The 25,987-nt window shown below is 53.7% G+C and overlaps 1 protein-coding gene across 1 annotated transcript in view; it reads right to left on the reverse strand.

The window, feature by feature from the left end:
• Positions 1–25,987, reverse strand: part of LOC146300256 (formin-1) — a 58,592-nt gene that overhangs the window by 10,112 nt on the left and 22,493 nt on the right. The window contains 11 exon segments of the mRNA XM_084682166.1: positions 5,739–5,831; positions 11,180–11,300; positions 11,439–11,498; positions 11,947–12,093; positions 12,182–12,311; positions 12,566–12,654; positions 12,784–12,845; positions 14,769–14,856; positions 18,081–18,222; positions 25,007–25,157; positions 25,160–25,748. Coding sequence (XP_084538292.1) covers positions 5,739–5,831; positions 11,180–11,300; positions 11,439–11,498; positions 11,947–12,093; positions 12,182–12,311; positions 12,566–12,654; positions 12,784–12,845; positions 14,769–14,856; positions 18,081–18,222; positions 25,007–25,157; positions 25,160–25,748 — 1,672 coding nt within the window.

Below are 25,987 nucleotides of genomic sequence, written 5' to 3' on the forward strand. Positions count from 1 at the left end.
GGAGGGGTGTGGAGGGGTGTGTGGAGGGGTGTGGATGTGTGTGGAGGTGTGTGTGGAGGTGTGTGTGGAGGTGTGTGTGGAGGTGTGCTGAGGGGTGTGGAGGTGTGTGTGGAGGTGTGTGGAGGTGTGTGGAGGTGTGTGGAGGTGTGTGTGGAGGGGTGTGGAGGTGTGTGTGGAGGTGTGTGTGGAGGTGTGTGGAGGTGTGTGTGGAGGTGTGTGTGGAGGTGTGTGTAGAGGTGTGTGTGGAGGTGTGTGTGGAGGTGTGTGTGGAGGTGTGTGTGGAGGTGTGCAGAGGGGAGTAGAGGTGTGGGGGTGTGGGGTTGAGGAGTGAGGGCTGTGTAGGCTGCTGTGGACTCCTGCCATGTAAACGTGTCTAAATGCAAGGCAGATGTGTGCGGCAGGCCAGGCTGAGGTGCAAGAATGTATCTAGGACCAGAGAAAGCCTGTGATCTCAGATTTATAGCATTTTTCCAGATTCATCCTTTTTACAATGATGGGGGGACCTTTCCCACTTGAAGATTTAAGAGGGGGAAGTCTCCCAAAACTGGTTCAAAGGCAGGTTTGGGGGTCTGTTGGGAAAGGGCGATCTTAAGCCCTGAGACTACCCCTTCTTTTTGTACTTGTATTCTACCCTCTTTACATGTGTCTGAGGGTACACTGCCTGATCAACTGAGGAAGAAAACATTTAATTGTAAGTGTGTGTGTGTGTGTGTGTGTGGGGGGGGGCAGGAGAGAGGGAGTGTTGGGGAGGAGGGGCTGAGGGAGAGGGGGGGGGCAGGAGAGGGGCGCCGCGACCAATGGCGTTAGTCCCAGCGGGGGTCGGGCTGGCGCCGTCCTACTACTTTGGTGGAGGAGAGGAGAACCAGGGGTTAGAGAAGGGAGGGAGAGTGTGTGAGAGTGAGAGAGAGGGAAGGAGGTAGAGGGAGAATGAAAGAGAAAGGGAGAGAGTAAAAGAGAGAAGGAAGGAAGTAGAGAGAGAATGAAAGAGAAAGGGATAGAGTAAGAGAGAGAGGGGAGGAGGTAGAGAGAGAATGAAAGAGAAAGGGAGAAAGTAAGAGAGAGAGGGAAGGAGGTAGAGAGAGAATGAAAGAGAAAGGGAGAGAGTAAGAGAGAGAGGGAGGGCAGGAGGGACAGAGACCCACACTGAGAGTAAGGATGTGTGAAGTCTCTCTTCCTCCTGCTGTAAACATGAGAGCAGGAGTGGCTAACTAGTGAGTTATGAGACACGCATGCTGAGAGGGACAGTTAGCTCTTTAAAAGTCGACACACTTTTCCAAACCAGCGCAGTGCCTCGTCAGAGCCAGAGGGTCCAGAGGGGCTAAGAGCTTGGGAGCTTTCTAACCCTGCACTACGCACCCCTAATGGCTCATTCTGATTAGAGCTTCACACAATCACTAGATGTTTAGATCTACACCGTTTCCTAAACACAATCAATCACAACTTCTAAAGGGGGAAGAATGTGTATGTGTTAAGTGACTCATCTCTCTCCATCTGTCTCTATCTCTTATTTTCCCTCCATCTCTCTTTCACACAGTGGAACGTGCTACAGTTTAGGATGAGGTATCACAAAGGAACAGCCTGCATGACCACAACACACTTTCCTCCTCCTCCTGGACAGAGACTCTCTCCTCCTCCTCCTCCTCCTCCTCCTGGACAGAGACTCTCTCCTCCTCCTCCTCCAGAACAGAGACTCTATTCCTCCTCCTCCTCTAGGACAGAGACTCTCTCCTCCTCCTCCTCCTCCTCCTCCTCCTCTTCCTCCAGGTCAGAGACTCTCTCCTCCTCCTCCACCTCCTCTTCCTCCAGGACAGAGACTCTCTCCTCCTCCTCCACCTCCTCTTCCTCCAGGACAGAGACTCTCTCCTCCTCCTCCTCCTCCTCCTCCTCCTCCTCCTCCTCCTCCTCCTCCTCCTCCTCTAGGACAGAGATTCTCTCCTCCTCCTCCTCCTCCTCCTCTAGGACAGAGATTCTCTCCTCCTCCTCCTCCTCCTCTTCCTCCAGGTCAGAGACTCTCTCCTCCTCCTCCTCCTCCTCCTCCTCCTCCTCCTCCTCTAGGACAGAGATTCTCTCCTCCTCCTCCTCCTCCTCTTCCTCCAGGTCAGAGACTCTCTCCTCCTCCTCCTCCTCCTCCTCCTCTAGGACAGAGACTCTCTCCTCCTCCTCCTCCTCCAGGTCAGAGACTCTCTCCTCCTCCTCCTCCTCTAGGACAGAGACTCTCTCCTCCTCCTCCTCCTCCAGGTCAGAGACTCTCTCCTCCTCCTCCTCCTCCTCCTCCTCTAGGACAGAGACTCTCTCCTCCTCCTCCACCTCCTCTTCCTCCAGGTCAGAGACTCTCTCCTCCTCCTCCTCCTCCTCCTCCTCCTCCTCCTCCTCCTCCTCCTCCTCCTCCTCCTCCTCCTCCAGGACAGAGACTCTCTCCTCCTCCTCCTCCTCCAGGACAGAGACTCTCTCCTCCAAGCAGGACAGCAACACGGCTGCCTGGCGTCTGATTCACTATGCATCAAAGACGTCTGGAGGATAAATATGACTACCCCACTGTTGAACAGCACATGCGTGCCCCTAGTAAAAGCACATAAAACAATACGGAAAGGCAAACTTTAAAGGGCCGGGGATTTGTTTTAGATTAGTCACAGTGTGTACTGGCTTGTCAGTGTTCTCCCAGGAGGACGGAGACAGGGCCGCTCAGCGTGCTGGCTGGTGGGTTTAGTTTGAGAGCAGATCAGATCCTGGAGGCATTCTCTCTTAGCTCAAATAAACAGATCAGATGCAGCGGGGACAAATCCTTGGCTCCCAAAGCTGCAACAGGCCAGATAAAGGACCTGCAAACACACCAGCAGCTGAGGAGGGCAAGCAGCGCTAAACAAACCATGTTTCCTTCAACTAGAATATCAGCTTTTGATCACTATCATGTTTAAGATTCAGAGCTCTCTGATTGATGGAGGGTGAAGTGTTGGGTGGGGGGGTGAAGGTTGTTGGTGGTGGGGGGAATAACTTGCATACTGGCTTATGGAGGAATGTGTTGAGAGACTGTATGAGCAGGAGAGATCACAGGCTGGTTAGAGCAGTGATCAGGCTGGGCAGGGCATCTGGGAAGAGCTGGGTGGAGAGGCCAGGTGGAGATCATGTACTGTGGTCACTGACTTGTCATTTTCTAACTGAAATGGAAAAAAAGCAAGTCAGTGGAAGGAACGCCTTTCTAGGTAATCAGGTTCTACATGGACTCAAGTCACCTGATTGTAGGAGAGAAAGACCGTTAGATGCTGGGAGAGAGGGAGAGAGAACAGGAAAGAGAGGGAGAGAGAGAACTGGAAAGAGAGGGAGAGAAAGAGAAAATGAGAGCGGAAGAGAGTCTCCTTGGTGTGGAAACTGTTACTTTGTTTGTCTTTGAAAGTCATGGAAGCAACTGCCTTTAAGGAGCGAACAATGAGATGTGCCCCTGCTAAACCCACGTAGCTTCAAACATGAGGACAAGTTGCTGGAGGAATTCTGTTTATAAGAAAGGTTTACAAGTAACCCACTGGAACGTTTACGTGTGAGATGTGTTTTTGTTAACCAATACCATTTTGTAGCCAGTGGCAACCACCATGGTTTTAAGACCTTTCAAATATTCTGTGATATTGACCAAAGACGGAAGGAGGGAGAAAGGGAGGGAGGGATGGAGGGAGTGTGAGACAATGATAGGAAGAGAGAAAGGGAGAGAGAGCAAGAGAGAGAGAGAGGAAGGAGAGAGAGAGAGAGAGAGAGAGCGAGAGAAAGAGAGCGAGAGAAAGAGAGAGAGAGAGAGAGAGAGAGAGAGAGAGAGAGAGAGAGAGGAGGGAGAGAGAGAGAGGAGAGAGAGGGAGAGAGGAGAGAGAGGGAGAGAGAGAGAGAGAGAGAGAGAGAGAGAGAGAGAGAGAGAGAGAGAGAGAGAGAGAGAGAGAGAGAGGAGGGAGAGAGAGAGAGAGAGAGAGAGAGAGGAGGGAGAGAGAGAGAGAGAGAGAGAGAGAGAGAGAGAGAGAGAGAGAGAGAGAGAGAGAGGGAAACAGAAAGGGAAACATTGGCACACTGAGGAGCAGAGGTGAATAAACAAATAATACAGCAACGCATCACTTCCTCTCTGTCTCTCTCAGCCAGACGACCAGGGTGACACCAACTGTTAGACATCTTCCTCTCCTGCCCTCCTGCCCCCCTACCCCCAGCCCTGACCTCTCACCCCCCCTCACCCCCAACACTCACCCCCCCCCCCACACACACACACCCCACCGCAACACATATGGATGCAATCTCTCAGCGTTAGATGCCTCATCTGCATGTTTTATAGAAAGAGCCTTTTGTTTCACCATTCCCTGGCCCACCGCAAGTAATCTGTGCAATTTGCCCTCTAATGTAGCTCAACTGTGGATCCCCCTGCATGATGCAGGCTGAGGAGAGAGAGAGAGAGACAGAGAGAGAGAGAGAGACAGAGAGAGAGAGAGAGACAGAGAGATCCCCCTGCATGATGCAGGCTGAGGAGAGAGAGAGAGAGACAGAGAGAGAGAGAGAGACAGAGACAGAGAGAGAGAGAGAGATCCCCCTGCATGATGCAGGCACGTCAGCCTGTCACCAGCGCCGAGGAGAGAGAGAGAGAGAGAGACAGAGAGAGAGAGACAGAGAGACAGAGAGAGACGTGGGGCACTGTGCCTCCAGACCTGTGCTGCTTGTTCACTGTGTTTCTAATGTCTGCCTCCTGGCTGTGTGAGGGGTGTGCAGTACCCCAGGCATGCTTGTCTCCATGGAGACAGGAGATTGCAAGCAGGTGGTTGTTCAGAGCTGGGAGGACTGTGACTGGACAGCAGCACTTGTGTTTATCCAGGGGGAGAGTGATGGTGGTGGAGAGCTTGTGCTCTCTGTCGAGTTTTGAGGAACTAGCTTGGTGATAAAAGCGGCCTGTATGGGATGTGCTTCCTCGCATGCATTCAAAGGAAGGCTGGATGAGCTGCTGTGTATAACATGTGCCCAGGGGTCGGGGGGGTGTTCAGGGCTGGCAGGTCTTGTGACTAGAGTCGTATTGTACGTCCTAATGTACATGACATACAAGCGTTATCCTGCTTTGTGAACAGTAACTCCGCAGGAGTATTTACACGTTTAGCTTAATCCCAGATCACAGCACCTCTCTCTCCCTCTCTCTCTCAAACACAGGATGTGACTTGCTACATCCCCTAACCAACAGCACCACTCTCTTCCACTATATTTGTATGCCCACCATGGTGGTCCCTTTCCCTGGCCCACTGAGATGGTCCAGCATGTCTTTACCTGCTTCAGGGGAGCCCTGCCAGAGCACACGCTGTCTGGCAGGGACAATGTCACACGCTAACACACAAGATAACATTGTCGTGTAGGCAGCCCTGGAGCCGAAGCAGACCTGTTAGCTTCACATATAGAGGAACCTGTAAACAGCAATGCTGTAATTAAGCTCTTTGATATAGTCAAAAGCTATACATTCACTGGCTGTTTCATCTCTGGGCGACATACAGCCCTTCCTGAACAAGGAGACAGGCTGGCTTAAGAGCATGACTAAGAGCAACACTACATCATTCCTGTCTGCCTGGTAGAATTCGGGAGTGTCCGTGTGTATGATTTGATTAGAACAGAGCTTCTACTGGGCATCCCATTGCTCAGCTGGGCTGACAGCCTTGATTACCATGGGGGAGCGGTACTGACGACTGGTCACACACTAGCACACACCCTGGGCTTTCTGTCATCATTCTGGTTTCACTCACCACTGGAGATGAATTCTTCCATCTTTTCCTTGAAGGGCTGTAGGTGTTCTTCTGAGGAGTTAGCACAGACCTTCTGCACGTCTTTTTCACAGGCTAGGAGAGAGGAGAGGGTGAGGAGAGAGAGGAGAGAGGGTGGGAGAGGAAGGAGAGGAGGGAGAAGGAGAGGGGTAGGAGAGGAGAGGGAGGAATGGAGAGCAGGGAGAAGGAGAGGGGTGGGAGAGGATAGGGAGAGGAAGGAGAGGGAGAAGGAGAGGGGTGGGAGAGGAGAGGCAGGAATGGAGAGGAGGGGAGAGGAAATGTTACAATTAAACATCTCTCAGCAGGAATGGATTAAAACAGCTCTTGCCTGAGGGAAAAGAGACTGAAAGAAAGAGAAAATATACTGTATTCTGTGCTGTGGTGTGTGAAACCGGGCTTTCACTTTTTATTGCTGGGGCCTCATCAATTGAGCTAGAATATAAAATAATAACAAGCCTACACAAAGAGCACAATTAATTAATGACATGTGATACGGGATATCAAGTTTCCAACACTTTCATACGTGAACTAAACCCTGAGTCTTGTGAGGAGAAACACGTGAGAAGAGTGTGAATCCCACTAAAAACACATCCCTAACAGATGGCTATTAAAGAAACCTGGCAACATCTGTAGTATATGAGCTTGGGTTGCGTTCAAATGTAAACAGAGAAGACTGTTCATTATCAGTAAAGCCAAGTAATAGCCTATAAGGGAACGATAACTAGATTTCCTGGTGGCAATAACCATTAGAAAGTCGAAGACGTTTATTTTAAATCGTAATAAACACACATTCAATAGACAATGAAGATGACCTTATAGCTTCAAACGTTTTTTACGATGGAAGGAAGATAAAGGTCGAGTGACAAAATGATGAAGAAATAAGCTATAGCTAGCTCTGAGTTAGCTAGAGCTAACCACATTGATCAAAACCGCCGGCCAAAACAGAGCATTAGCATGCTAGCCCGTCTAGCTCCAGTGTGCCTGTACATGTGTGCGACGTCTGGTTCTACAAGCTGTTTGTTGTTTGTTCTGAAAGAAACTTTGTAGTTCTGCCAAATGACCCTGCTCACTCTGCAACCAGACGGGAATTAGCCAAGTTTCAGCCAAACTAGTTCGTTTCTTTTCCGCAGTCAGCGTGGGACGCTGCTCACGCAGCCGACCGCTCGAATAACTTTCACACATTTCTCAGAAAGCTGCGAGTCATAAACGAGCGGCAGTAAATACCTGGGGTTGGTTATGACTGCATAGCTAAACAGCACCGCAAACACTTGAAGAACAAGCCGGATAGGTCAGGGTTCGTTTCAGAGATGAGTGACTAAACCCGGATCTTCGCAGTAATCATCCAGATCCACAACTTCAATGTTAACAGGTGAGGTCAATCAGTTAACAGACGTTGTTTTAGAGTTTTTTTTTCTGAGAAAACACATCCATGACATCCACCCAGAGAGGATCCAGTTAAAAACATGACCGAACAGATCCTCCATTAGAAAACACCCCCCACCATCACCATCTCAAGTAGGCACATTAAAGGTTGTTCCAAACAACAAGTCAACAATTTTGATGTGGCTTTGCTCCAAATGTGGTCCAGACAGCATAGGCCGCAAGAAGGAAGCCCGAAACATCAGAAGCAGCATGAAATCCACCCCAGGCTCTGGTTCCAGGACATTGTCTAACTGTCACAATACATGTGCACAAGGGCCAGGCTGTTCTGTGGTGTGACTGCATATCCAGCCAGCTCTGCAGGGTAAAACAACAGAGGTTATATCAGCCTATGATTGAGACCCCCTCAACCACTTAATCCCATTACTGTAAATGAGCTCATGCTGTTATCTAACTGACCAGTGAGAGCTGAGAGCTCCCAGAGAGTCTGATTGCCTTTTCAGAGGAACTGAGTGTAGGACAGGGATGGGTACAGAGCTCAGGGTTAGAGCTCTGCTTTGGTCCCCAGGCTTCCCTCTGTCTGGCTTCCTGTCTCACCAGACTGTTGTCCCGCCCCAGAGAGAGACGGGCATGATGAGATCCTCCGCACCAATCCCTGAGCAGGACTGAGAGGGCAGACAGTGTTACAGATGCTGCAGTCAGCTGCTACACTCCAAACCAGTCGTTAACTCAGTCTAATATATAAGATATTCTATCCTCTATTCTATCTTCTCCCCCCCCCCCTTCCACGAGCTGCCAGCAGCCTGCAGAACGTCCAGGCAGCCTGCAGAACATCCAGGCAGCCTGCAGAACATCCAGGCAGCCTGCAGAACGTCCAGGCAGCCTGCAGAACATCCAGGCAGCCTGCAGAACGTCCAGGCAGCCTGCAGAACGTCCAGGCAGCCTGCAGAACATCCAGGCAGCCTGCAGAACGTCCAGGCAGCCTGCAGAACGTCCAGGCAGCCTGCGGGCCTGGAAGCTGTGAACTGTTGCGCCTTATTGGTGACGGGCAAACAGGTTTAGACCTGCAGCTGTAACTCAACACTATCAAAGATTTAGGCTGATCCTACATGTAGCCCTCCCTGGTCCCCCTGATAAACCCACTGACACACACACACACACACACACACTAATGCTTCTGTCAAGCTCGAGTGTTTTGGAAAATCTTTTACAACAGTCTTCGTATCTACCTTTCAACAGAGGCTTGTCTCTTCTCCATCCTTGGCAGATCAGTATTATTTACACTAGGCTGTGTATCACCTCCCTCAGACCTTAAGCACTGGAATTCTCCTGCTAATCCCTGATTATAAACAACCTCAGTGCCCTGTCAGATCCTAGCTCCATCTCTCCCACTAGGACAAGGCCATGCAGGCTACTATCGAGGAGAACACAGCTCGGACGCTGGGGAGAAAGGTAAGACCACAACCTACTCACCCTCCTCCCTTCTTTCTCCCATCCCTCCATCCATAAATCTCTCTTTCAGCCTGAGGCTAGCCCACCTCCTACATGGTGACTTGGGAGCAGGGTGACAGACACAGCACAGTTAAAGGGGAGGTTCGGAGAGTTACACAGCACAGTTAAAGGGGAGGTTTGGGGCCTCGCTGTGGCCTATCCCCTGGTCCGAGGCCAGAGGCAGCTCAGACCACCGAGTCCACACATGAGGTCAGACTGGAGCCTGCGTCGTGAAGCCCTGCCTGGACCTGACGTTAAGGGCCATTTAAAAAGAAGACACTGTCTGATTTGTTGTGGTGATGAATGGCTGAGCCTGCCCGGCCTTCTGTGAAACACTAAACTCCCCTGAGCAGCAAACGAGCTCTGACTGGTTATTTTTATTTGATACTATTTCATTCAGTAGCGCCCCTGCCTGAACCGTTACCGTCTGGTTCCAGGCAGGGCAGCGTGAGCTCACAGCCTTGCAGGGTTAACAGTCTCTGCAGAGGATAGCCTTCTCTCTGACTTCCAGGAATCCTTCCAAGAACACCGTACTATTCTGTAGACGTCTCAGTGTGTTATTACCAGCTGATGTGAGGGGGAGGTTCCTCGCCCTCTCCTGTTCACACAAACTGACTTTCCTTCAACGTTAGGGTTGGTTTAGGTGCAGCTCTATGGACATATGTGAAGCCCCAGGACAGCCCTTTCCAGGACAGCCCTCCCCAGGACAGCCCTCCCCAGGACAGCCCTCCCCAGGACAGCCCTCCCCAGGACAGCCCTCCCCAGGACAGCCCCCCCCAGGACAGGGTCAGGTTTCTAGAGCAGGGAGAGGCGGGAGGAGAGGACGGGGAGGCCAGCCTAGTGGCCAGGGAGTCTGGCTTGCTCCAGTGGATCGTCCCTGACGGAATAGTTGCTCATGCATGCGCACACACACCCGTGCACACAGGAATAACGGACTCCTCTCCTGTTCCTCTCCTGTTCCTCTCCTGTTCCCCTCCTGTTCCTCCCCTGTTCCTCCCCTGTTCCTCTCCTGTTCCTCCCCTGTTCCTCTCCTGTTCCCCTCCTGCTCCTCTCCTGTTCCTCTCCTGTTCCTCTCCTGCTCCTCTCCTGTTCCTCTCCTGTTCCTCCCCTGTTCCTCCCCTGTTCCTCCCCTGCTCCTCTCCTGCTCCTCTCCTGTTCCTCTCCTGCTCCTCTCCTGTTCCTCTCCTGTTCCTCTCCTGTTCCTCCCCTGTTCCTCCCCTGTTTCCTCTCCTGCTCCTCTCCTGCTCCTCTCCTGCTCCAGCCTTATCCTACCAAGGTCAGAAGTGTGATTCTGTGTTGGCACTTGGCTTGCAGACACTATTCAGATGTGAATGGAAGTGATCTGCATGACATAATTAGGACCAGTTGGCGTCTTTAGGCTGGTTTATAATAGTGCAGCATAAATATTTATTCCTTGCGGCTGGCTGGAGGATGAAAAAGGAGGGAGTCATAGGTGGACCTCAAACACGGAACACAACGGGACCTGGCACTCGCCGGCTCCTACCAACCCCCCAAGGACCCGGCCCAGACTCCCAGCCCAGACTCCCAGCCCAGACTCCCAGCCCAGACTCCCAGCCCAGACTCCAGGCCCAGACTCCCAGCCCAGACTCCCAGCCCAGACTCCAGGCCCAGACTCCAGGCCCAGACTCCCAGCCCAGACTCCCAGCCCAGACTCCCAGCCCAGACTCCAGGCCCAGACTCCCAGCCCAGACTCCAGGCCCAGACTCCCAGGCCCAGACTCCCAGGCCCAGACTCCCAGCCCATACTCCCAGCCCATACTCCCAGCCCATACTCCCAGCCCAGACTCCAGGCCCAGACTCCCAGCCCAGACTCCCAGCCCAGACTCCCAGCCCAGACTCCCAGCCCAGACTCCAGGCCCAGACTCCCAGCCCATACTCCCAGCCCAGACTCCAGGCCCAGACTCCCGGCCCAGACTCACACCACATTTCTGCTGCAGCCCCACATCAAATACCAGCGCTCTCGCTCTCCATTTATTGTCTCCCCAGACTTCCATGTTGCCTAATAAATGCGTGACAGCTCGGGGGGGCCTGGCGCTCTCTGCATGTGCTCCCAGGGGGTCACAGAGGAGCAGCTTTAACAGCATCTGCCCCGCCCGGCCCGGGAGGGGAGCGCTGCCCGGCATATCTAATTGCTTTCATATGCCGTATTATTGGTTGATTTTAATAATGACAGACATCAAGGGCGCTAGGGGCATCGCCTTTTAACCCCTGGTGGCCCGGACCACTGCTCACTGATGGACGGATGAGGCCAAGCACCCCTCCCCTCCCCCCTCCACCCCCTCCCTCCACCCCCTCCCTCCCCCCCCCCTCCACCACCTCTAGGAAGCACAGAAAACTGCAGCCAAACCCACCATTTATTTGAACGCGTTCATGGGACCTCAACTGCTACACAGGGATTTGGATGTGTGGTAGTGTCAGCAGTAAACACAACTGACCTTGACCTCACTAGGACGACATGGTTGAGGGACGCAGAGGCTGGTGTTATGGGACACAGATAAAGGCAGATAGAGGCAGACAGAGGTCAAGCCCTACCGGTTAGTTCTCGTTTCAGCTTCCTGATGTCCTTGATGAGGTCGTCAAACTTGACCTGGGCCGCCAGGAAGAAGTCTTGAGGCTCTGGCAGCGGAAACACACTCTTCTCTGTCCCTGCATGCTGCACACACATCACACCAACACACACACACATCACACCAACACACACACACATCACACCAACACACACACAATCATCACAGGTCCTGGAACACTTCCTGAAAACAACCTGTCTCTCTGTGTAAATCTAACAATTTACCTCGTCGAAGTTGCGGAGGTAGTATGATACTACATAATCCACCAGACTGATCCGGTTGTCCTGTAGTACAGAGTTGAAGAGAAATATCAGTGAGTGTCTGGAGGAGGTGATGGAGGGTGTGGGTGGAGGTGATGGAGGGTGTGGGTGGAGGAGGTGATGGAGGGTGTGGGTGCAGGAGGTGATGGAGGGTGTGGGTGCAGGAGGTGATGGAGGGTGTGGGTGCAGGAGGTGATGGAGGGTGTGGGTGGAGGAGGTGATGGAGGGTATGGATGGAGGAGGTGATGGAGGGTGTGGGTGGAGGAGGTGATGGAGGGTGTGGGTGTAGGAGGTGATGGAGGGTGTGGGTGGAGGAGGTGATGGAGGGTATGGATGGAGGAGGTGATGGAGGGTGTGGGTGGAGGAGGTGATGGAGGGTGTGGGTGCAGGAGGTGATGGAGGGTGTGGGTGCAGGAGGTGATGGAGGGTGTGTGTGGAGGAGGTGGTGCAGGAGGTGATGGAGGTGACGCACCCTGCTCTTCACGTCCTTCAGCTTGGGGAGGATCTCCAGGCCAAAGCCGTCAGCCTGGCCTCTGGTCCTGTTCCCTCCATTCATGTAGTTCCCAAAGGCCAGAACCAGCCCTATCACTTCTTTCACACTGCCACACTCCAGGAGCCCCTCACACACAAACACACACACACACCAAGTTAGCATTGTAGGTTCACAATAACCAGCAAACTGAACCCAGCAAGGTGTGCAGTCTTACTTTGGAGACAGACGAGACGATCTCCACCTTGCGGAGGATGGTGGAGATGCTGTCCTGGAAGAGCGGCTGGAAGATGATGCAGTGCGCCCGGCCAGAGAAGTCTGGGATCTGGGAGAGCTCATGCAGAAACCTGGAGGACATGTTATGACAGGACTAAAACAAAATGTCCGACAGGATCAGCCTATTTTTGTCTCCTCGGCTGCTTCTTCTCCCAGGGAGACTGAGTCAGCAGGCCGAAGGGGTGTGAGGGGTAAGGTGAGGGGGGGTGAGGGAGGGCAAGGGGGGGCGGGGGGCACTGGGAGGGGAGGTTCAGTGTTATAAATCAAGGTCACCTACCATGTATTTTCTATGTTGTGTGTTTGAGGGGTTCAGGTGGGTTCTTACTGTTCAGGCTTGTCCAGCAGCTTCACCTCATCCTCCTTGGACGTGTCATAGTGCTTCTTGATCTTCTCCAGTTCGTCACTGGTGGCCCTCTGTCATCACACACACACACACACACACATCCTATCAGCTAGTAGGGAGCCCCATGTTTCCACTGGGAGAGAAAGGGACTTTGTCTCCTTAAGGTTTGCTCATGCTTTCAGGTGACTTCCTGGACTCACGTTCTCGTATAATGCTTCGATAGTCTCCAAATCCACCACGGAGTTGTCCACAGTCAGAACAGCTGCAACGGTAAACACGTTTATCACAGGCCTGCTCTTATAAAGGCCCACGAAGCTTGGACAGGCTCTGTTATGAGCTGGCTGTGTTCTGGAAGTGAAGCTCAGGTGGGTTGTGATTGTAGTTAGCTGTGTCGTCATGCTACGGACGTATGGTTAGATAACAAGACACTGGCCGTGTGGGTGTGTGGCACAGTGCCTGGGAGGGTGGTGGGAGAGGCCAGGGAGGCCAGGAGGGATGTCAGGCCCACACCGAGGCACCCATCCTGGGCAGACAGGCAGGAGACTAAGCCCCTGGGGCACAGGTCACGGCAGACAGCCTGTAGCTGCTTAACCCCAGGACCTGCTGCTCAGAACAACCGCAGCCTTCAGTAATGAGAGAGAGCGAGAGAGAGAGGGCGAGAGAGAGGGAGAGACATAGAGGGGGAGAGAGAGACAGAGAGGGAGAGAGAGAGGGAGAGAGAAGGAGGGCGAGAGAGAAGGAGGGCGAGACAGAGAGATGGGAGCTCTGCTCAGTGTCTGGATGATGTGTCACAGCTTTATGGTGCAGATAGAGGAGGATCCAAGGTACCGAGATCAGCTGATATGGGTCTGCTGCTGTCTGCTGCTGGACGGGAGGAGATCTCATTAGGGTGTCTTACTCAGGGTCACGTGACCAGAAGGTAGGGGGCGCAGTGTGGGGTAGTGGTCTGGGGCGGTCTAGGGCGGCCGGATATCTCTCCACACCAAGAGATCAAAGACTGCCCACCTCACTCCACTTCTCACTCGTCACACTGGGTGTGGTGGTGTGTGTGTGAGAGAGAGAGAGTGTGTGTGGGTGTCGTTGTGTGGGGGAGCACAGGAGATCCTCCAGCCGGCCAGTCAGACTCCCTCCATCAGCCCTCTCTCCTGGTAGGGCTACCAGAGACCTCCCCCCTCCTCCTCCTTCTCCCCCACCACACTCCCTGCATCAGCCCCCTCTTTCCCCAGTGTCTCTAATTACATTACATGTCCCATGTCCTCTTAATTTGCCAACAGAGGCCAGGCGGGCTGAGCAGAGCCTTCAGAAGTGCTTATTAAGCAGCTCTCAGCATTGTCAGGTTCTAACTGTCCGTTTCACCTACACCTCCCATTAAGCAGCCTCACGCAGAGAGGTTTTACTGGGTCTCTCTCTCTCACACACACACACACACACACACACAGAGAAGGGAGCAGCATGTACCCAGGAGGGGGTGGCCGTGCGTGGTCAGGGTTTATGTGGTGCTGTGAGGCTGTGGTCTGTGAGGGTGAAGTCTACAGCGTCAGATCATTAGTGGGGTGTCGCTCCTATTAGGCGCGGAAAACCGTCACCTGCAACGACAACCAGGTCTGCCAACCCCATGTTCAGACAGGCAGGCGCTCCCCTCTCTCTCCCTCCACCCTGAGGAGACTCACACACACACACACACATGTGAACCACACACTACTCCATTCATGCATACACGCACACACACACACACACCACACATTTCTCTGCTCTGTGTCAGGTCAGGGGATCTCTTTCTGACTGTGACCAGTGCAGCAGACTGCAATGCTTCAGACTGCAGTGCTGCAGACTGCAGTGATAGGAGTACTATCGGACTGCAATGGTTCCAACATCGCTCCGACAGGAAGTCTTTCCCCCTACAACCCAACATGGTTCCCTGAGAAGCCAGGAGCATGTTGGGCTGAAACAACTTCATCTATTTAAGCAGCTACACATATTCCCGCCTGTTGAGGCAGTAAAAGCGCAAACAGAATCACTTCCATCTGAGATTTATCAAGTGTCGTCTTCAATCTGATATTTACGTGTTGAATGAATATAAAAACATTCTGGAGAAGCAAGGAAAGTGAGAGAGTGTGTGAGTGTGTATGTTTGTGTGAAAGAGTGTGTGTGAGAGTGTGTTGTGTGAGGGTGTGTTGTGTGTCACCTTGCTGGATGTCTTTCATCTCCAGGTGCAGGCTGGAGATCAGGATGCCCACGGTTTGAGATCGCTTCCCGTCCAACAGCTTGATGATCTACACACACAAACACATACGCATTAGCCCAAGTCACGATGTCTGCGTGTCTGGATGCTGGAGAAGACATAACAGTGTGAGTCATCATAACACGTCTGGTTCTGGGTTCATCCTGAATACTGAGTCATGTGGGTTCATGACAGGATCATCCAGAACACTGAGTCACGTGGGTTCATGACAGGATCATCCTGAACACTGAGTCATGTGGGTTCATGACAGGATCATCCTGAACACTGAGTCATGTGGGTTCATGACAGGGCTCATGATGGTCTGCAACCCATCCAGGCCACAAACACTCAATCAAACAAAACCATCAGAGAGCAGAGTACACAGCAAGGTTACCCTCTCAGAAAAAAAATTAAAATAGTCCCCAAAAAATGTTAAACCATAAAAGGGCATCTCTTCTGGTCTGGACGAGCAGTCGAGAGCAGGGCCTTTTTTTTATAACAAACTATAAATTCACAGGATTTTTATTTGTGCCTACACATGGTCACAATTACTTATGACTGAATTAGCCATAAAGCCAGAGAGAGTTTTGGCTCTAAAACTTAATGTCTGGGCCGTCTTCATTAGGTAGCCTGTTCCAGCAAGGTCCTGATCCTGGGCCGCCACTGGGAACCAGGCTGGAAGCCTTAGAAGTGGGTATTGCGTTACAGTGTGCTGTGGTGCACGCTCAGTCAGTCTCTGGATCACTGGGGATCTCCCACCCAGGGAGGAGGGGAAGGGGGGAGGAGGGGGGGAGGGGGAGGGAGAGGCTTTCCCAACACCTTTAATGAACTGCTCTGGACAGCCAGCACTAAAACCCTACCAGGAAGCCGCCACACTCCACTGTGGCTCCAGGTCCCTAACCCAGGACTAGTGATTAGCCTGGCCAGTTAACTTAATGAGGAGAGACAACTGGATGTTTGGGTCTGCGAGGCGCGGGCGAGTGAGAAGAGAGGCTCTCAGATGCTGATGCTGAGGGCCAGACAGACTGCTACTGGGAGTCAGAGGAGAACAGCACCCTCCACTGGACACTAGCTGAACAACCTCCTATCGAGGGATTAGCACAGACACCGATGCCATGGTGACGGTGAAGTATGAGATGAGGAAAGCAGAGACAGATAAAAGAGAGAGGGACAGAGAGAGTCAAAGAGGAGGGACAGAGAGAGGGACAGAGAGTGGAAGAGGAAGAGAGGGAGAAAGAAAGAGAGAGACAGAGAGAGAGAGAGAGACAGAGACAGAGACAGAGAGAGAGAGAGAGAGAGAGAGAGAGAGAGAGAGAGAGAGAGAGAGATTTGATGCGTGTGAGAGCAGTGTGAGGACTAGCAGGTGGCTGGTGTTGAGCAGGGAGCAGCAGAGCAGCTGACAGTGTGCACGGCCCCGGCCAGCCTGCAGCTTCCTGTTGGGTGACTGACTAAAGCCAAACCCTGTCACCGGGCAGGTCACCCAGGGCCACCTTACAATAACACAGGGATCTAGACATCTCCTCACTCTCTGGTCACAGCGCATCCCAGCCCCGCTTCTCTCTCCCTTTCCCTCTCTCTGTTAATCTTACAGACACTCTCCTCCGTCTGTCTCCACACTAGACACATGCTTCACTAACCCCTGTATGAGGGCTCATCAATCATCTCCCACACGAGGGGAGAAGAACTCAAGCCACACCCACGGTGTGTGAGCTGGGTGAGTGTGTGTGTGTGTGGAGGGTAAGGGTGTGAGTGTGTGTGTGTGTGTGTGTGTGTGTGGAGGGTGAGTGTGTGTGTGTGTGGAGGGTAAGGGTGTGTGTGTGGAGGCTCCCTCCCTGCAGAGCCAGGAGACAGATGCCTGCAATCACACGGAGGGGCTAGCGCCCCCTCAGCGCCCCCTCAGCGCCCCCTCAGCACCCCCTCAGCACCCCCTCAGCACCCCCTCAGCACCCCCTCAGCCTTCAGCGCCCCCTCAGCCCTCCACTTTCATATGCTGATGAGAGGGGGCCTGAGGAGTTAACATGGGGGCTTCATATCAAAGACCAGACACCTGATACACATTACGCCTCCATGTAGGTGCCCTCCCTCCGGCCCCCCTCTCCTTGCCACCCTCCATCAGACACCCCCACCCGGCCCCCACCCTCCCCCGACCCCACCCTCCCTCCAGACCCTCGCTTTCCTCTCCACCCTCCATCACACCCTCCCCTCCCCCTTCCCCACCCCACCAGCCTGTCACCCAGGGTTAGGGACCTGGCTGTAGAGCTGTGCTGAGGCCTCGTATCCATCACCCACACAGACCTTCCCTGCTCTACAGCTGCCTACCATCGTTACAGCAGCCTGTAGCTATGAGGGTGGATTTAGTCTGGCAACACTTTCTACAGGGTGCATCAGAACTGTCCTGTCATCACACACACACAGTTCAGACAGTCACTGACGTGAGGCCTGCAGGCAGTATGTTTCAGAAGAAAGCCATTATGTTTGCAGATAGCCTGGCTGCTCCTCGTGGTGTTGAAAGCAACAAGGTACTGGAGAGGAGAGGAGCAGGATACTGATGGAGAGAAGGGGGACAGGGAGGAGGTTTGTTCAGTGTTTGAGGATGGTGTGCTGGGTTGCTGTGTTGGCTGCTGGGGACAGAGAGACTAGTCATGCTGGAGCCGGACCTCAGCTCTGAGGTCTGTGGCTATCTGACCTGGATCAAATGTTGGGCCAGTTTGAGCCCAACTGAATGGAGACACACAGTGAAACACACGCATGCACACACGCATACACACACATACACACACACACACACACACATACACACACATACACACACATACACACAGGAATGGACTGGAGCCCTAACTGATTGATCAGGGTATATGGATTGAGAGAGGGACAGTCTGGGCTGGTGGACGATTTTTTGCTGCTTGGACGCCAATCTCAAGACCGTGGGGGTGTGTGTGGGTGGGTAGGCGGCTGGGGGGTGGGGGTTGTTTGGGGGTGGGGCGGGCGGGGGATCTGGGGCTGTTTTTGCTGATACTGCAGAAGCTGAAGCTCCAGAGGGGCTTTCTGAGCTTGTGACTGCATGAGTGTCCGGAGCCAGTCTGACAGAACGGCAGATGCCAGCTGGAAACATGGAGGCACTCAGCTATCAACCCTGCAGCACAAGTACTGGACTGGGAAGACAGCCTGACATTATTTACAGAGACTCTGACAAGGGAGAACCTCTTTCACTGAGTAGGGTTCAGGACATGATGTGTGTGTGGGTGTGTGTGTGTGGTGTGTGTGTTAAACCACCTTCTTAGCTTTGGTCTTCTTCTGGAAGGTGTCGGAGAGAGGCTTCTTCTTTGGTTGCTGCGTGGCTTTGGAGAACAGCTCCTCAAACTGCTCCGTGTCCACAATGTCTGGCTCCTTCAGAGAACCCCACAACGTGTTGTTACTGCAAAGACAGAACAGCTGCTTTACTCTGGGGGTTAGGGTTAGGACAAAGACAGAACAGCTGCTTTACTCTGGGGGTTAGGGTTAGGACAAAGACAGAACAGCTGCTTTACTCTGGGAGGGAGCTAGAAGGAAATATACCCCAGTAACAATGGTCATAAAACTGAGTCAGAGATGAATTGAGAGATGACTTCTTGGAAATGAAGGAAGCCGGTGTGCTTCGGTGGAAAGATTCTCCCCTGCCAACAGATAAACATCATGGTTTGTGTCGTGGTTTATTTAATGTTTATTTTGAACTGTCTGGAGATTATATTTAGTCTCATCATCATGGCTTCAGTGTAAAAGAGCAAAGAATGTGTCTGTAAGCTATGACTGAGAAAAATCCTGGAAATAACCCTAACCCACACTACGAGGTGGGTCCATGTCTGTGCTAGAGGAGCACTTTACCCAACAAGGTGTACACACACCAGGAATATTGTTTTCATAGTTGCTGAGTTACATGAACCAACAAACAGAGGGTGGTGGGGAGCAGAGGGAGGAGGGGGTGGGGAGGAGGAAGGAGGAGGGGGCAGGTGGAGGAGGGGAGGAGGAGGAGGGTAAGGGAGAGAAGGTGTAGGATGGAGAGAAGGACAGGTAGGTGAGAAACGGGACAGTGTGTCTGTAGACAGGAGGAACAGAGTCCAGCCCAGGGTTTCTCCCCACCCTCTCCTTCCTCCAGGAGAAGCAGGCAGACGTGGAGCCGAACCCTCTCCTTCCTCCAGGAGAAGCAGGCAGACGTGGAGCCGAACCCTCTCCTTCCTCCAGGAGAAGCAGGCAGACATGGAGCCGAACCCTCTCCTTCCTCCAGGAGAAGCAGGCAGACGTGGAGCCGAACCCTCTCCTTCCTCCAGGAGAAGCAGGCAGACGTGGAGCCGAACCCTCTCCTTCCTCCAGGAGAAGCAGGCAGACGTGGAGCCGAACCCTCTCCTTCCTCCAGGAGAAGCAGGCAGACGTGGAGCCGAACCCTCTCCTTCCTCCAGGAGAAGCAGGCAGACGTGGAGCCAAACCCCAGCCGAGCCCAGGGAGGCAGGCCCCGAGCTGGACGGCACCGTGGCAACCCCACAGGACACATCACAGACATGTGGATCCACTCTGAACTACAGACACAGGCTTGCATCCCAGACTACACAGACACGTTGGCACAATGTGACTCCCTTAGAAACAAATATATTCCTTCCACACATTTCTGTCACATTAGTATTTCTGAAGTCACGAGGTTAGACTTCTTAAGGTTCCATGCAGACAGACAGACAGACAGACAGACAGACAGGTAGGTTGCTGCTGCTGCTGCCTGGCTGGTATCCAGCCACAGACAGTGCTGCCAGTAACTCCATTAAGGTCAAGTGAGCCCAGTTGTTTCTGTCTGTTAGTATGTCTGTACCACAGGGGCAGCTCCCACAGGGGCTCCTCTCCTCTGACAGGGTGAGCCTGCTGTATTCCTCCTCTGACAGGGTGAGCCTGCTGTATTCCTCCTCTCCTCTGACAGGGTGAGCCTGCTGTATTCCTCCTCTCCTCTGACAGGGTGAGCCTGCTGTATTCCTCCTCTCCTCTGACAGGGTGAGCCTGCTGTATTCCTCCTCTGACAGGGTGAGCCTGCTGTATTCCTCCTCTCCTCTGACAGGGTGAGCCTGCTGTATTCCTCCTCTCCTCTGACAGGGTGAGCCTGCTGTATTCCTCCTCTGACAGGGTGAGCCTGCTGTATTCCTCCTCTCCTCTGACAGGGTGAGCCTGCTGTATTCCTCCTCTCCTCTGACAGGGTGAGCCTGCTGTATTCCTCCTCTCCTCTGACAGGGTGAGCCTGCTGTATTCCTCCTCTCCTCTGACAGGGTGAGCCTGCTGTATTCCTCCTCTCCTCTGACAGGGTGAGCCTGTGGTATTCCTCCTCTCCTCTGACAGGGTGAGCCTGCTGTATTCCTCCTCTCCTCTGACAGGGTGAGCCTGCTGTATTCCTCCTCTCCTCTGACAGGGTGAGCCTGCTGTATTCCTCCTCTGACAGGGTGAGCCTGCTGTATTCCTCCTCTCCTCTGACAGGGTGAGCCTGCTGTATTCCTCCTCTCCTCTGACAGGGTGAGCCTGCTGTATTCCTCCTCTCCTCTGACAGGGTGAGCCTGCTGTATTCCTCCTCTCCTCTGACAGGGTGAGCCTGCTGTATTCCTCCTCTCCTCTGACAGGGTGAGCCTGCTGTATTCCTCCTCTGACAGGGTGAGCCTGCTGTATTCCTCCTCTGACAGGGTGAGCCTGCTGTATTCCTCCTCTCCTCTGACAGGGTGAGCCTGCTGTATTCCTCCTCTCCTCTGACAGGGTGAGCCTGCTGTATTCCTCCTCTCCTCTGACAGGGTGAGCCTGCTGTATTCCTCCTCTGACAGGGTGAGCCTGCTGTATTCCTCCTCTCCTCTGACAGGGTGAGCCTGCTGTATTCCTCCTCTCCTCTGACAGGGTGAGCCTGCTGTATTCCTCCTCTCCTCTGACAGGGTGAGCCTGCTGTATTCCTCCTCTGACAGGGTGAGCCTGCTGTATTCCTCCTCTCCTCTGACAGGGTGAGCCTGCTGTATTCCTCCTCTCCTCTGACAGGGTGAGCCTGCTGTATTCCTCCTCTCCTCTGACAGGGTGAGCCTGCTGTATTCCTCCTCTCCTCTGACAGGGTGAGCCTGCTGTATTCCTCCTCTCCTCTGACAGGGTGAGCCTGCTGTATTCCTCCTCTCCTCTGACAGGGTGAGCCTGCTGTATTCCTCCTCTCCTCTGACAGGGTGAGCCTGCTGTATTCCTCCTCTCCTCTGACAGGGTGAGCCTGCTGTATTCCTCCTCTCCTCTGACAGGGTGAGCCTGCTGTATTCCTCCTCTGACAGGGTGAGCCTGCTGTATTCCTCCTCTCCTCTGACAGGGTGAGCCTGCTGTATTCCTCCTCTCCTCTGACAGGGTGAGCCTGCTGTATTCCTCCTCTCCTCTGACAGGGTGAGCCTGCTGTATTCCTCCTCTGACAGGGTGAGCCTGCTGTATTCCTCCTCTCCTCTGACAGGGTGAGCCTGCTGTATTCCTCCTCTCCTCTGACAGGGTGAGCCTGCTGTATTCCTCCTCTGACAGGGTGAGCCTGCTGTATTCCTCCTCTCCTCTGACAGGGTGAGCCTGCTGTATTCCTCCTCTCCTCTGACAGGGTGAGCCTGCTGTATTCCTCCTCTCCTCTGACAGGGTGAGCCTGCTGTATTCCTCCTCTCCTCTGACAGGGTGAGCCTGCTGTATTCCTCCTCTGACAGGGTGAGCCTGCTGTATTCCTCCTCTCCTCTGACAGGGTGAGCCTGCTGTATTCCTCCTCTCCTCTGACAGGGTGAGCCTGCTGTATTCCTCCTCTCCTCTGACAGGGTGAGCCTGCTGTATTCCTCCTCTCCTCTGACAGGGTGAGCCTGCTGTATTCCTCCTCTCCTCTGACAGGGTGAGCCTGCTGTATTCCTCCTCTCCTCTGACAGGGTGAGCCTGCTGTATTCCTCCTCTCCTCTGACAGGGTGAGCCTGCTGTATTCCTCCTCTCCTCTGACAGGGTGAGCCTGCTGTATTCCTCCTCTCCTCTGACAGGGTGAGCCTGCTGTATTCCTCCTCTCCTCTGACAGGGTGAGCCTGCTGTATTCCTCCTCTGACAGGGTGAGCCTGCTGTATTCCTCCTCTGACAGGGTGAGCCTGCTGTATTCCTCCTCTCCTCTGACAGGGTGAGCCTGCTATATTCCTCCTTTCCTCTGACAGGGTGAGCCTGCTGTATTCCTCCTCTCCTCTGACAGGGTGAGCCTGCTGTATTCCTCCTCTCCTCTGACAGGGTGAGCCTGCTGTATTCCTCCTCTCCTCTGACAGGGTGAGCCAGCTGTATTCCTCCTCTCCTCTGACAGGGTGAGCCTGCTGTATTCCTCCTCTGACAGGGTGAGCCTGCTGTATTCCTCCTCTCCTCTGACAGGGTGAGCCTGCTGTATTCCTCCTTTCCTCTGACAGGGTGAGCCTGCTGTATTCCTCCTCTCCTCTGACAGGGTGAGCCTGCTGTATTCCTCCTCTCCTCTGACAGGGTGAGCCTGCTGTATTCCTCCTCTCCTCTGACAGGGTGAGCCTGCTGTATTCCTCCTCTCCTCTGACAGGGTGAGCCTGCTGTATTCCTCCTCTCCTCTGACAGGGTGAGCCTGCTATATTCCTCCTTTCCTCTGACAGGGTGAGCCTGCTGTATTCCTCCTTTCCTCTGACAGGGTGAGCCTGCTGTATTCCTCCTCTCCTCTGACAGGGTGAGCCTGCTGTATTCCTCCTCTCCTCTGACAGGGTGAGCCTGCTGTATTCCTCCTCTCCTCTGACAGGGTGAGCCTGCTGTATTCCTCCTCTCCTCTGACAGGGTGAGCCTGCTGTATTCCTCCTCTCCTCTGACAGGGTGAGCCTGCTGTATTCCTCCTCTCCTCTGACAGGGTGAGCCTGCTGTATTCCTCCTCTCCTCTGACAGGGTGAGCCTGCTGTATTCCTCCTCTCCTCTGACAGGGTGAGCCTGCTGTATTCCTCCTCTCCTCTGACAGGGTGAGCCTGCTGTATTCCTCCTCTCCTCTGACAGGGTGAGCCTGCTGTATTCCTCCTCTCCTCTGACAGGGTGAGCCTGCTGTATTCCTCTTCTCCTCAGCTCCATGAAAGGTGGTGTGGTCAGGAGGCTATGCTGGGAAGCGTAACTATGGGAACCCCACCAGTCACACTTTAGTAGACAGTGTTTCAAATTTCCCTGACTGTGCTGCAATAATGATTATTTACTGTTTACTACCTGTCGTAGCTTTAACAAAAAAGGCATCTATACATGCCATCAATTGTTTTGACGTGTAATTGCACTCCTGGCTTCGTTTCAGAGCCCACAGTGTTTCCTCACTGAGCGGCAAGACAGGGTGCTCCCTGTGTTGACACACATCACAGTTACAGCTCCAAACTATTTATCGCTCGTTGACTTGCCTGTCTGGACTGAATTTTACGCACAACAATCACTGTGGCCCAGTCAGCCCTTCACAGTTGGCTTGAAGTGTGTGTGTGTGTGTGTGCCTGCGTCCCTTCAGAGAGAGTGTGTGTGTGTGAGTGAATGTGAGTGTGTGAGTGTGTGTGAACTGCAGCCTGACTTTCCCGTGCATCCAACCGTATAAACACAAGGCCATAAAGTCAGGGGACTGGAACATGGCAGAGACCACAGCCACTTCAAATGAGCTGAGTAAACCGCTCCATCAGTGTGTGTACAAGCCCAGCTGGTCCAGGAGCCGGCCCAGGCTGGAGGAGGAGCCGGCCCAGGCTGGAGGAGGAGCCAGCCCTAACCCTAACCAAGGCTGGAGGAGGAGCCAGCCCTAACCCTAACCAAGGCTGGAGGAGGAGCCAGCCCTAACCCTAACCAAGGCTGGAGGAGGAGCCAGCCCTAACCCTAACCAAGGCTGGAGGAGGAGCCAGCCCTAACCCTAACCAAGGCTGGAGGAGGAGCCAGCCCTAACCCTAACCAAGGCTGGAGGAGGAGCCAGCCCTAACCCTGACCCAGGCTGGAGGAGGAGCCAGCCCTAACCCTAACCCAGGCTGGAGGAGGAGCCGGCCCAGGCTGGAGGAGGAGCCAGCCCTAACCCTAACCAAGGCTGGAGGAGGAGCCAGCCCTAACCCTAACCAAGGCTGGAGGAGGAGCCAGCCCTAACCCTAACCAAGGCTGGAGGAGGAGCCAGCCCTAACCCTAACCAAGGCTGGAGGAGGAGCCAGCCCTAACCCTGACCCAGGCTGGAGGAGGAGCCAGCCCTAACCCTAACCCAGGCTGGAGGAGGAGTCCACAGAGCAGCAGCAGAAGCTGTGTCTGGGGAAGGGCACCCAGAGAGTGCAGTTAACCCTGCGAGTGCGGTTAACCCAGCGAGTGTGGTTAACCCCGCGAGTACAGTTAACCCAGCGAGTGTGGTTAACCCCGCGAGTACAGTTAACCCAGCGAGTACAGTTAACCCAGCGAGTGCAGTTAACCCAGTGAGTACAGTTAACCCCGCGACTACAGTTAACCCACGGCTCCTTATGTCTCCTTAAGACAGCTAATAAGAACATCAGCCATGGCAGGAGTCACATGGAGTTAGGCCGTAATCATGGCAACACCAACATGTGTGAGAGGGAATATGAGTAAGGTAGATATCACAGTGAGGTAGGTATCACAGTGAGGTAGATATCACAGTGAGGTAGATATCACAGTGAGGTAGGTATCACAGTGAGGTAGATATCACAGTGAGGTAGGTATCACAGTGAGGTAGATATCACAGTGAGGTAGATATCACAGTGAGGTAGGTATCACAGTGAGGTAGATATCACAGTGAGGTAGGTATCACAGTGAGGTAGGTATCACAGTGAGGTAGATATCACAGTGAGGTAGGTATCACAGTGAGGTAGATATCACAGTGAGGTAGGTATCACAGTGAGGTAGGTATCACAGTGAGGTAGATATCACAGTGAGGTAGATATCACAGTGAGGTAGATATCACAGTGAGGTAGGTATCACAGTGAGGTAGATATCACAGTGAGGTAGGTATCACAGTGAGGTAGATATCACAGTGAGGTAGGTATCACAGTGAGGTAGGTATCACAGTGAGGTAGATATCACAGTGAGGTAGGTATCACAGTGAGGTAGGTATCACAGTGAGGTAGGTATCACAGTGAGGTAGATATCACAGTGAGGTAGATATGACAGTGATGGAGGTATCACAGTGAGGTACATATGATAGTGAGGTAGATATCAGTGAAGGGACCTACTTGCTGTCCTGGATTTGGATCCTGGTCCAGTAAAGAGGCTTCATGGGCAACGCTGGTTCCTTGGTCGGTTTCCGCGGTGCCTTCTCCACCTGTGAGCCAAACCCAAACCCTGCTGGAGGGGGCGGGGGTGGGGGGCCGCAGCCAGGGGGGGAGGAGGGGGCGGGGGGCCACACCCGGGGGGGGGAGGAGGTGGCGGGGGTGGGGGGCCGCAGCCAGGGGGGGGCGGGGGTGGAGGAGGGCCACACCCGGGGGGGGGAGGAGGGGGCGGGGGGCCACACCCAGGAGGAGGGGGTGGGGGAGGGGGTGCCATGTTGCCAGGACATGGAGGAGCTGGGGGGGGCGGGGCACCGGACTGGCCGGGGAAGGGAAGGGGGGGTGGTGGTGGTGGTGGTGGTGGTGGGGGTATAGAGGGACCCGAGGCCTGCTCCACCTTGCCCCCCAGACTGTGGCTGATGGAGTCCAGGTTGAGTTTGTTGGGCAGGTTGTTCTGCCCCGGGCTCCGGCTGGCTGCCTCGCCCTCTGGTGGCCGGAGGAAGCTCTCCCTGTCTGTCTGGACACACACGTTCCGGAAGGTTCTGGGCGGAAGGTCTTCTTCTGTGGAGACGCTGGCCTCACAGGGCTCACCGCGCTCCTGCCTTCCGCACGCCTGGTCTCTCCGCAGCTGGGCTACCATGCCCTCCAGCCGCGCCACCGCTACTGCATGCTCCCCACGCACCTCGAAGATCTTCAGCCCAAACTCTGCCTGCAGGGGACATGGAGTCAAATATATATCGGCTACGTAGAGTAAAACAAAGGCAGCATGATCAAACAATAAACCAGTTGTAAATTAACTGTGTGAGCACTGTTGATTTGATTTGAGCCGTTGTTTAAGTTCTCTGTTAAAAGTGTTGCTATTAGTCTCTAGTTTTAGACTAGTGGGCAAGAGGTTCCACAGTTTTGCACCCTTTGCAGAGAAAACAGACTGACCGAAAGATGTCTTGT

This window comes from Hypomesus nipponensis, chromosome 3, assembly GCF_054491055.1.
Source record: "Hypomesus nipponensis isolate SF chromosome 3, ASM5449105v1, whole genome shotgun sequence".
Classification (NCBI taxonomy): domain Eukaryota; kingdom Metazoa; phylum Chordata; class Actinopteri; order Osmeriformes; family Osmeridae; genus Hypomesus; species Hypomesus nipponensis.